The 12,322-nt window shown below is 47.9% G+C and overlaps 1 protein-coding gene across 7 annotated transcripts in view; it reads right to left on the reverse strand.

The window, feature by feature from the left end:
- KCTD1 (potassium channel tetramerization domain containing 1) overlaps nucleotides 1–12,322 on the reverse strand; it is a 100,236-nt gene that overhangs the window by 63,876 nt on the left and 24,038 nt on the right. Inside the window, exon 1 of one of the 7 annotated variants that reach the window (XM_072924582.1) lies at nucleotides 3,189–3,677. The exons of 1 other annotated variant lie outside the window; for it this stretch is intronic. In XM_072924582.1, the coding sequence (XP_072780683.1) occupies nucleotides 3,189–3,347 (159 nt within the window). In that variant the 5' untranslated portion in view covers nucleotides 3,348–3,677. Of the gene's footprint in view, nucleotides 1–728; nucleotides 2,720–2,803; nucleotides 3,027–3,188; nucleotides 3,678–12,322 lie in introns of those variants that run through there. 5 more of the 7 variants (XM_012571969.5, XM_072924583.1, XM_072924584.1 and 2 more) reach the window with 5 other exon arrangements.

The following is a 12,322-nucleotide window of genomic DNA, read 5'->3' on the forward strand; positions in this document are numbered from 1 at the left end:
CCTAAACCCGTTTAATTGTGCTCTTACTGTATATTTCGCCACTATGGTAACTAATGCAACTAAAGCCAATTTGCCTTAAAAAAAAAAAAAAGGATCAGTGCCAGGAAACAGAGCTATTTTAAATAAACAAATACAAGATGAATGCAATTGCCATATTAACCCTCTTGTTAACTTCTGAAGTTTAAAATTACACCCTCATTACTAGTGTGTAATTGAGTATTCTCCCGGCTGTTTCTTGCATTTGAGGTTATTCAAATAGTTCATTAGCACATCAAGAACACCACACACACTAATGATACCTGATGCCCCTATCTACTATTCTGGCCCGACTTTCCTAAGTCATATCTCCCGCAAAAAGAGAAATAAGAGGGGGGAAAAAACAAAAAGGAGGAAAAGAGGAGCCCATAGGGCTGAGCGGTCAGTGCTGCCGCTGAGGGGAGCATGGCATCACCCAGGCACCATTCAAGTCCAACACCCAGGCACACAGTGAGTGGCCACTGGACCAGTGGCGGGGCATGAAGAGACTGGTGGGACAAGTAAGTTGGATAGCTCGCATCCGGGCTCTTTGGGTGCCTGAAGAGTGAGCATGACCCAAGAGCCACCCCAATGCTGGCAGTGTGCCTCAGTGCCCAGCCTCGGGGGAAGAAAGGAGAGGGCCAGTGCAGACTATGTGGGGCAGGGTGAGGGGTTGCCACTTTTTTTTTTTTCCTTTTTCTTTTTCCGGTTACCTGTGTGGGGGAAACAATAGCAGGTGAAACTACTGTGGGTGAGGTGGTGCTTCTGTGCCCATTTGCTTCGGGGAGGAGGTGAGGCAAGGGGTCATGTTTCACTGAGACCACCACCACGGCGGGCGCAGCGGCATCCAGGGGCTCAGCGGGGCGGCGGCAGAGTCTTTTTGGGGAGGCAGAGGGCCCACATGCATCACCGCCGGCCGCAGCCCCTGCAGGGAACACTGCCTCGTAGAGCGCCCGCTTGGCCGGCGCCACTGCGGCCGCTTCTGCTTTCACCGGCGCAGCGTCACCGTCTTTGGGCAGCACGTAGGGGTTGGCAGCGGGTGGCCGCGGCCGAGGTCCACCATTGAGGGCGGCAGGGGTGTAGCAGCCCCCGCCAGCGGGGTGGTGGAGGAGGTGGTGGTGGTGGGGAGGGGGGTGGTGGTGGTGGGGTGGCTGCAGTCCTCCCAGCTTGGTGCCAATGCCAGCGATACTGTTGAGGGTGGCAATGGAGACGGCACCAATGCAGTGGTTGGTGTAGGTCTTGGAGAGCTTGGCCGCCTTGGAGAGCATCTGCATGCGGGTACCCAGGAGGTTCTTCCCGATGGCCTTGTTCTCGTACCAGGTGATGTCACCCTCGCTGCAGTGGTCCCGCGGGCGCTGGAAGAAGGCCTTGCAGAGGGGGTTGCGCTTGGAGAGGTACTTGACAAAGCTGGCATAGGGGCAGAACTCTGTGCCAGTCTCATACATACGAGGCAGGTTCTCCTCGTCGCTGCTCTCTGCCCGCTTCTTGCTCCAGGAGGACGAGCGCGACTTGTGGTAGGGCCCCAGCGCCTTGAAGTAGACGAACTTGCGTCCGTCCTCATCCACGGCCAGCCCAAATGAGTCCTCCTCCAGCTCCCGCTGGTTCTCCCGGCCTCGGGTGCAGAAGTACATGCAGGTCTCAAACCAGACCTTGTTGAGGAGCCCGAAGGGGCTCTGGGTGCTGAACACGCTGCACGTGTAGAGCTTGCGGAGGTCGGCGCGGGTGATGGCCTGCTTCTGCACCACCGGCCCGGCGCCCTGCTCCTCCAGCTTGCGGATGACAGCGGCCAGGGTGAGGTTGGCGGCGCGGAGCTCTGGGTCCTTGGTGAGGTCGAGGGTGCGGCAGTAGGGCGGCTCGTTGAGGTAGCGGTTGAGGGAGCTGCGGATGCTGATGAGGGAGGACTTGGAGTAGAGCTGCCCGCTCTTGGAGCGCGCCTCGGCGTAGAAGGAGCGCAGGACCCGGCAGAGCGCCCCCTTGTCCATGGTCTCGAAGTCGGGGCTCTGCGCCTTCTCGCTCAGGTACTCGCGGAAGATGCGCACGGCGTAGCGGGTGGCCAGCCGCGTGTTCTCGCTCAGCCGCGCCCGCTCCGGCCGCTGCAGCAGCAGGGCCGCCTCCAGCTCCGCGTCCTCCGCCGCCCCCCCGGGGCCGCCGCCGCCCCCCGGGGCAGCCGCCGCGGCGCCCCCCGGGGCAGCCCCGACGCCGCTGCTGCCGCCGCCCGGCGTACGGCCCGGGGCGGGCGGCAGCGGCTCCGTCTCCTCCTCGCCGTCCCACTCCAGACCCATCTCCTCTTCCTCCTCCTCCTCGTCCAGCAGCAGCCCCCCATCGGCTCCGTCCTCCTCCTCCTCGTCCCCCGTTATCTGCACCTCCTGGATCTCATCCTCCTCCTCGCCCTCCTCCTCCTCGCCGGCGCTGCAGTAGCGGTGCGGGCGGGGGGCGACGCCGCGGCCGGACGGCCGGTCCCCCGCATTGTTCCCGCCGCCTCCGCCGCGTCCGCCGCCCCCTCCGCCGCCGCCGCTCCACTCGCCGCCGCCGCCGCCGCTGCCAGGCATTCTCGCCATATTGCCGTCTCCCTGCCAGTCCTCGGGCAGGGCGCATGCGCTATATTGGACCGCAGCGCTGGAGCGCTTTTGTGTTTTAATGACCTTCAGCTACCGGGAGGCAAAGCCGGGCTCTTAAAGGGGCCGCGCTCCCACTGGCGGCGGCGGGGAAGGGGCGGGAGAGGTTGGGATGGATGGGGAGGAGGCTGAGTCGCGCTGAGGGGTACCGCGGGGAAGGGAGCGGTACTTACCGCGCCCGCCGCTCACCTCGGGTCCGTCCCGTCGAGCAGCGCTGATGGGCGCCGGGCGCGGGGGGAACCGCCGGGCAGGTGCGCCCCGGCCCGGAGGCTCCCCCGCCACCCGCGGCGTCCGTCCCACCTCCCCATCCCCGAAAAAGAAAGCATTCCGCGTGTGGAGCGGCTCTTTCGGTAGGGACGGACCGGCCACCGAGCTGCTACGACGCCTCGCACCTCCTCATTCCACAGTAACTTAAATACAGACCAAAAGGAAAAAAAAAAAAAAAAAAAAAAAGCCCGCAAAGCGAAGAAAAGAAAAACCAAACAAAAACACAAACCAAACCTAACCCCCACACACACAAAAGACTCGGGCTGTGCTTGTCCGCAGCACGGCTCAGACCTCGATAGGATGCTGCCGGGAAGCGGGCGGAGGACCCGGCCCCGTTCCCCGCCTGCCGTGCTGCCGCGACATCGCCTGCCACCGACCTCGCACCTTTAGTCGGGCGCCCGGATTTCGGTCGAGGGGCTCGGGATGAGACGGACGCTCGGGGCATTGCATCCGTGCGGCTCGGAGTCCGCCCGAGAACAGCCAGTTGGCAGCCGCGGCGCTCGCTTGGCTTGCGGGAGCCCCGGCGAGGTTGGCTGCGGAGAGGGAGCAATAAGGACTCGGGGGCTGACGGGCGCTCCGGGCCGCCCTCTTGCTCGCTGGGGCTGCAGACCTTAGGGCAGCCGGAGGGGCCTCGGCCCCCCCGTGCCGCCGCTGCCTCCCATCGCGCCCGCGTTCTTCCTCTGCTACCCTCTTCCGCGACGGAGCAACACCCGAAGGGACTCCCGCAACCGCGCCGGGGTACGGAGCAGCCGGACCCAACAAGGCCACTTTGCGGGTGTTTTGGCAGAGGGGAGCCCCGGAGCGGCGCGGCGCGGGCGGGGGGCGCGGAGCCCCAGCTCAGCCCTGCCCCCGCCGGCCTGCGCCCCCCGCCCCGTGCGCGCCCGCGGGGCGCTCCGTCCCCCGCCCGGCTCTGCCCCGGGAAGGCGGCTGGCTGCACGCTGCCTGCCTTACCCTTCCTTCCCGGGAAGGGTCCTTGGCCGGGCTGGGCTCGGGCAGGAACGAGGGCATAAGCCTACGGCCGCGCACGGCGGGGAGAGGGAGCCTGTCCCACTCGGGACGGCAGCGGACGAGGTGGATCCCCGCTGGGAGCACCCCCACCCTCCAAACCAAACTACCCCACAGAACTCCCCGTGCTATTTAGCCGAGCCATTTCTTTTATTCGGTGCGATGAAATAAATATTCATTACGACTGCTGGCTACACCTGAAATTGTAGCCCTAATTGCAGAGCTGTTGGCCTGAGTTACCACATTTGCTGCTTACTCATCCGTAAGAATTGCTCAGCGCCGGGCCCCAGCCGTGGTGGTTCGCTTTGGGGGGGCTCGGTGCCCGCGGGCGCGGGGCGGTGCCGAGCTCCGTGGCCGCTCCCCTGGGGCAGAGACCGACGGCCACGGACGGGCGGCCCGGACAGCCCCAGACCCCGCCGTCCGGGGAAACGTGGGATCCCAAAGAAGGGATGTGCAAATTGTTGAGCAAATTAGGCCAATTCGAAATAAATAAGCACTGCGGGAAGAGAGCCTGCCACTCCCGGGAAATAATTGAAGAGAAATCCGGCACTGTTATATTGATGTAAGCCTGGAGTAATTACGCGGAGGTCAAAGTTGTTGCACGCGCTACAGAAGTTGTGCTCACTCTGTAGTTTGAGAGCGGATTATGTTCCCTCTTAGGTCGATGGCACATATATAAAATTCTGCATTTTTTTTCCTTTGCACATAAGAGCATATAAATAAGGTTTTGGGTTCTTTTTCCTTGTCATACTTTATCTGTAACCTAATCGTGAAACAAAGTCTCAAAGACTGTCCCACGAGATGGACCAAATGCTGAAACAGATAGCTAAAAGAAACAATACCTTGTTGTGTTTAAAAGCTAAATGCCCCAGACAAGCTCCTTTTAGGAGCTATTACAACCCACTCTAGAACACAGAGAACTGCAGGGCTTGCAGCAAAAACTTTTACAATGCAGATTATTTTTCTTTATTGTTCCTGTAAATACATGATCGGCATTGACCTTTGATTCTGTCTTACGATCGTGGAAGCCACTTTTTTTCTAAGACCTTTTCAGAGCCATATGAGTGCAAAAGGTAATTGAATATTTTTTAACTTTAAAAAAAGATGAACACCAGGTTGACAGCTTCTGTACTTGGATGTTCATTTAATCACCATTTTCTGATTACAGGAGGTGAACTATGTTGACAGACTTGCAGATGAATATGCAGCCCAGTATACGAATAGCAAGTATAAAGGACATAAAGAACTTGCAGTGAGGTTGGAGGGGAAAAATGTATACGGAGCTTCCATATTACACACATCAACTGGAAGCACCTCAGCAGCCAGGGGGGATTTAGAGACTAGCAAGAGAGGTGTTCAGAGTGCTGCAGGTGCCCATAACTGGGAAGACACGTGTAAGTTATACACCTGTATAATCTATATGCATCTAGGTAAGTTAATCAGATACATATACGTTAACTTACCTATCTGTCTACGTTCCTAAAAATAGCATTTAGCCTAGTCAGTTGTATTCCAGAAGTTTAAATCCTATTGTTCAAGCTCTCCAGTTAGATAAGGTAATCAAACTACATTCCAAAACTGACAGAGTTGCACAAGGTTGTCTAATGTGAACTGGCATATAACATTAAACTTACATCCACTCCACCCTCCACGTCACTAATCAGAGGTTTATCCTGCTGAGAGCTCTGTGCTGGCAGAGACAGCATTCTACATTCTCCTCTAGGACTCAAGGTTCGAGGCTGATTATCAAATAGGTCCTGTCCACACTTGGAGAATACATTTTATTACTGCTGTCAGTAAAGAAGATGTGATACCCACAGAACACTAATAATGGACTGGCCTCACTAAGGATTATCCTTAGGAGTACTTGCAGATCAGTTCATATACCACAGAATGAGCATGCCAGTTTAAAAACCAAAACAACCTCCTCCATGAGTCAGTTGGTTTATAATAAAGGTAGTGCTAGTTACCACATTAGCAAATAGTTTCAGGTCTTTCTTCACTTCTTTTTTAAGCTGCTCTTGCCCCTGGCCGCGCTCCTGGCAAGCAGAGAGCTTGCTAGAGCTGTGTTCTTTGACAATCGGCTATTGTGCTGAAGCTTTCCACAGCCCAATTCTCCTTCAGACTAACAAAATCTGCTTATCCTGTAGCCTCTGTAAGTGGTTATTTCATTGCAGCCACCTAAACCTTCATGCTTTGGTGAGTCTTGGTAGGTGTTTCATCATGAGGCTTTACGAGGAACTAAACTGGAATACCCCAAAAGCCAACAAGCAAAGAAAAAAAAATGCATCTGTTTGCTTCTTAGGATCCTGTCTAGGCATCTAGAAAAAGTTTATTTAAAAAACACTGCTTAAAACAAGCTTGTGGGTTAACCCTAATGCTGGCCACCAGGCATGTTTTAAGGAAAATAACTTCTTCTCCACATACACTTTTACTGTTAGTTTAAATACAAGAAACATTTTCTTTAAATGTTGTAATATGTTTTCTAAACACAAGATGTTTTCACTGTAGGGGCAGGCTATGTGGAAATTGGTATGAGAAATCCATATTGACACTACAGAACTAGAAGGCAAATAACACTTGGGACTCTTGGAAAATTCACTTAGGGAAAAAGCATGTCCTAGAAATCCTTCTCCCACCCAATAACATGCAGTTTTGAGATAAGCTTTTTTAGCACTTCAGAACTGTCACTTCAAATGCTAATTCTGTTTTTCTTTTACTCTTTTATTTTTGTATATGATATTTCTAGTTGTTTCATTACTTCTTCATACTAGGGACAGCTAATGCTAACATGTAGTGTGCTATAACAGATTTTAAATCTCCTTTATTTTAATTTTTTCTTTCTTTTTTTTTTTTTTTTTTAGCATTTCCCATATGCGTGGCAATGAAACAGCTTCACATAACTCAACAAAGGAGACACTGATTTAGTAAAGTGAGGATGTATCCATCAGCGCTAAGTTACAGCTGTTCTTAATGGATTTTAAAATACAAAAGCTATTTCACCTCTTAGATTGTCATATTATGAAATGTTAGTTGTAGTTGCACATATCAAAGCACCAGCTACCAGCCAAACCTTGTGGAAGGTGAAGGCAGCATCAAGCCAGCCCCTTTTTGAAGCTCCCCGATGCCAATTGAAAGCCTATTTCCCCAGTACGCTCCTATTTTATTTTTTCCCCCCTGCAGGTATTTGCCGTTACCCTCTCACTGCTTTTTTTTTTTAATCCTATTACAAAAGCAATATTTCTGCTACTGAGGCCACAGTTTGTTTCCCGATTGCTTTGTTTTCAAAATAAACCAGAGAAAACCCAAGCCATTATCTTTGTAAGAATGCATACATTCAGCGCTTGGCAAACTAAAAGGCAAGACTTTGCAAATCACCTTTATTTTCAGTGTCAAGCAGCTGGAGCACTTTTGCTTCCAAAAATATGGAAGAGCCATGTTGTCAGACAGCTTGGAGAGAGGCAGGTAAAACCTTTATGCATTGTGCTGCATAAAGGTTTTAAGGGTCTCTTAAAATGTGCTGGAGGTAAGTTGTCAGGAGGTATATTAATGCTTTTATTTAGCTGCATTTCAGTTTGTGTTTGTCTTTGCTTCTCTGGTGTTGAAGGCACTTGAAACAAATTGGCCGGTCAGTGTGGCACAGTGGTAGCTGGTTAAAGTCGCCCTCGTGGTTGTCTGATCATTTCTATGAACTACTGACACCAAGCAACCTGGTGTGTTAGTGGCACAAAGTTTGCTCTCCATGGAGGCAGAAAGAGCTCTTTCTATCCAGGCTGACAATTGGTTAGTTTTTATTCCTTCTCAACTGAGTCCATACATTCTACGTGCAGGTGAGGGAAATTTAGAAGGATCAAGCCAGTAACTCAAGAAAGGGAGCTCCAAAGAGAAAGATCCCTGTGAAACCTGAAAGCTTGCGGGTATTGTAGATCTAAGTACAAGTTTTTACTTCATACAGTGTTTTAAGCACTATGTAATAGAGCATAATTTTATGCTCTATTGGATATGGAGTTCTTGAAATCCTATTTTGTGATCATAATCCTCAAGTAAAAGTTTATTTTGAACCATGAGTTCCGGCTGGAAGTCACACTGGGCTGGATGAAGTCTAGAAATGCAGGGAGGGACAACGGATTATATGATAACAAGGTCTGGCTAAGAAAACTACTTAAATATTCCTTTAATAAAAAAGGGTAAAAACAAACAAACAAACAAAAACAAAACAAAAAAACAAACCACCAAAACCAAAGCCTGAATCCAAACAAGAATGTAATAACATGAGACTCTGAAGAAGTGCACTTTCCAACTTGTTTCTGTAGCATATGGATTTTATCTTGGTTCCTTTTACCATCCCCATTGCATGACCCAAAGTTTCTGTGTTGCCATGAGGTGTGCTGAGCACTGATTCCCGCACAGGGCTAGAGGTAGAGCTTTACACCCCATGCAACTTATCCATACCAGGCTTTTCTCAGAGCACGGGGTCCTCAAGGGACAGGACAGCTGGCCTACAGCCCAGCACGGAAAAGAGACTCTTTTGACCGTCGACTGGTGGCTTTAAAGCCTCTTTATACAATAAATTCACTGTCAATATACTTTTGTTTTGATTTAGTGACTGAATTAAACTGATTATTCCCCTTTTCCAGCAGTATTATGTCTGTGTCATCATGAATTTGGAAATTCCCTTTCAGGTATTTATGTAGCAAAAACCCCAGTACCAATGGTCTGTCTTCTTGGATTTTCTCTTCTCAATTGAGTTATCTCAGCTGGGTTGACACAAACCCAATTTAAGCAACTTTAGAATTGTGTGAGTTCAAAGGAAGCCTACAGAGGGTGTAAACACACTGTTGAACAGTGTCAGAGACCTGCTCAGGCCGTCACCCGGACCCACCTTTCTGTTGCTGTTGAATTTTAAGTTACACTAACTTGTAAAGCAGCATTCAAGTAGAAGGGAATAAATTCATAGGTCACATGAAAGGAGAGTGCTGGGATAAAAAAAGCATTGCAATGTTTACTGCCAGACCACATCACCTCCTTTATCAGCGTGGTTTAATTCATACCGAGAAAAAAATAGTAGAAAATATGGCAGAATATTAAAAAATAAGGGAAGTCCTTTATGCAAAACCACTCTCATGAACTAAATGTTCCCACTGTATCTATCTTCAAATGAAACTGGGGGAAAAGCCTCAGGATACTGTCAGGACTTTTATTTGAGGTTTAAAGCCAGAGGCCATAAAGGACCTTTCAAGTCTCTTTGCAGTTTGCACCTGCATTTTGCTGCATTTTAAGTTATAGAGAGTAAAGCCTGGAAAAGTGAAAAACTGAATGATTCAGAGAAAACAAAAAGAAAATTGATAGAGTTTAGTGAAAAAGGCTATATTGGATGCACCTCTCTTTTTCCAGCATCAGGTAATAAAACAGATGAAAAATACCTTCTAGCATCTGGTAAGCATCAATATTTTGTAAGAGTTTGGCATTAAAAACACCCCAACAAACCACTTCTGCCACTGTTGAGAATGCTTAACTGCAAAGCTTTTGTGATCAGCCGTGAATTTTACTGTGCTTTGAATAACCTTGCTTTTTCTATCTATGAAAGGTTAAGCTGGGCTTGAATCAAAGTTTTCTTATTTGAAGATCAAGGCTAAAACTCAATTTCTTTTTACAGAACAAAAGGTATCATTAAATAAATTAAAATAACCTAAAAAATCCTAGAGCCAAGACTTTGCACATTCATGAATTATACAACTACAAGCAGGTGGTTATTTGCTAGTAAAGACCCTGCTTTTAGTAGAAACAAGCATTGTTAAAATAAGCAAGAGAAATATTACAAGCTCTTCCTTTGCCTTGGACAAAACAAGGTCACATTTGCAATTTGCAGTGCTTGATCTTTCCCTTAGCAATCTTGGCAAAGGTTTATCCAGTTATTCTGAGTAATTTTCTTCAAGTTATGAGTGTGTCACTTGGTCTGTTATGAACCTGTTCCTTCAGTTTACTCTGCTGTTTACCTGTGAATTGTCACACTTGTTCTTGCAGATCAATGTCAAAAGAAAAAAAAAAATAAAACTGTGTTTAAAATCAAAGCTTCAGTGTGGAAGGATATAAAGTGTGAAATCCAGACCCATTGCTTTCATTCTGGCTTTAGTGATCATAGAAACCTGCTGTAGGGCAGGACTAATCTGCCAGAAAATTATTATTGAGCCCTGGTAACTCAGATATATGTACAGACTTGAAAATGTTGTTCTTTGTGCCAACTCCAGGTCCTACAAGAACCTCACACGGTATCCTCCACCTGGCTCAGAAATACGCTGTGTTCTACCGTAAAGAGGAGGAAGTTTGTTAATTCCCAAGCAGCTGTGAACAATTTAATCTCTTTGCAAACAGCCCAGCATCCTATTCCAATTGAGAGTTTCTTGGAAGATGGAGAGTTTGAAGAGCTGGTGAGAGATAATAGCGTCTTTCTTTCAAGGCCATTCCTATGTATTTGGCCTCAACAGTAGCATCTTGATGTTGCCAAATCTCAGAGCCTCATGATACTTGGTTGGAGTTTCCTCCTCCATATGCTGGAACTGAGAGGTTTAAAATTATTATTTGGCAGACAACTTTGAAAGCTTGAATTACTTCTCTGTAAATAGTTGGAAACCAGGAGGCGAGCCACAGTTTTGCAATTTTAGGAAGAAGAAATCCCTGTAATTTTAAGATATGATTAAGATTTTAATCTGAACACTAGTGGTTGGAACTCCTGGGACTTCCCAGATAAAATTGCCTCTGAGAAGTGAGCTGATAACTTGAATTGGTTTTCTGGACAAGTCTCTAAATTACTGACTTCTTTGCCTCCCACAATTTCTTAATCAAAAAATCACCATCCAAATCCTACACACAAGCCATTTTTGCTACCTCTTTGGCAATATGTTTAGAAGAGTCAGAGAATCACAAAAAACTATTTCAAGAAATTCATACCCAGATTTCTTTGACTTCTCAGAACCATTAACTTTTTTGTTCTGATTATCAGAAGGTCTCTGCACTCAAAAATGGTTGTATAGGTATTTAAGCCAGCTGTACTTTTAAACAGGCTTGCACCTGATACAGTTTCCATGGGAGCTGCTTGGTCCTTAGCCATTTGCAAACATGGCTGCTTATGTAGATAATTAAATTAGAGTTAGTGAACACAGTGTTCTTCTGAACAGCTGACCTTCCGTCTTTCTGGCACACTGTAGTAGAGGGAAGGGAAATACATTCTTTCTATGGTTTACATTTTCTGCACCACATTTTTCTTTTCCTTAAGACCAGCTAGATGTGACTTTCTGGATACTTTACCAAAATCTCTTACTGTTTCACTGTATTTTCAGTTGTTACCCTTGGATTGCTCTGAACAACTCCAGACAGAGCATTTAATCATCTTAGTTGCTCTATTTTCACTGGAGTTCCCAAATTTTCAAGCTTTTATTTTGTCCAGCAAGATATATTGGGCTTGGCTTACACTAAAATATTTCATAATATTCTCTAAGAAGTAGTTTTATTCAATCAGAAAGTAGTGGAGTTTTAGTACTTAGGAATGTCAGTCATATCTAAAGTGTAGAGGCAGAATTATAGGAGCTTTGTTTGTAAAGCTAAATGGATCAAAGTATCTGGAACAATTTTTAATATTTGGGGGGCAGACACTGTATTTCAAAGGAAGTTGTAGATTAATTTTGTTAACCCATTGCTTTAAATGAGTTTGTCAGATCCCAAATAGGATTTTGGCTATTGAATTCCAGTTTGGAATCACCACCTAGGTTAATTAAGGATGGGTAGAGAGAACCCACATTAGCTGAAAAATTAGACTAGAAACTAGAAAAAAAATTAAACTAGAAAAATCCTGATGTCCTACTGAGGTCAGCAGTACTAATTAGCATCCACAGACAGGAAATCTGTTTGAACCTGCCTGCTTTGCTTCCTGGCTTTGATCACATCCAAACTCATACAGGAAAATGATTCTGAAGCTGTATGATGCCAGAAGCATGTGGTGGTGGGATGTTCATGGGCCAGCCTGTCCACCCTGGACTTTTATAATCATTCTCACCTACTGGGGTTGCTGAAATTTTGTTGCATGGAGGATACAAACCCAGAGGCCTTTTGGCTGCTCAACAGAATGAGTTTGACCCTTGCAGGGGTACCTGTCTGCCTGGCTCTTAAGCTCTATGAAGTCCAAGAAGCCTAGGAAGTTGAGAACTCCAGCTGTCTGCAGTAGTACCAGACACACATAGAAGCTACAAACTGCCTCCACGTTGGGGAATTTTGCCAGATCTTCATTTCTTTATACTTTCTGTCCATGAACTCTGAGCTTTCATGAAGCTTCTCCCTAGTACCATGGACAAATGCCACTACCTCCCTTCTCTGTGCTGCTCAAAAGCCCACCTGAGGTATAGGGTGCTGAATTCTGATTTTGTTCA

The sequence above is a fragment of the Taeniopygia guttata genome, chromosome 2 (assembly GCF_048771995.1).
Source record: "Taeniopygia guttata chromosome 2, bTaeGut7.mat, whole genome shotgun sequence".
NCBI classification, from domain to species: Eukaryota; Metazoa; Chordata; class Aves; order Passeriformes; family Estrildidae; genus Taeniopygia; species Taeniopygia guttata.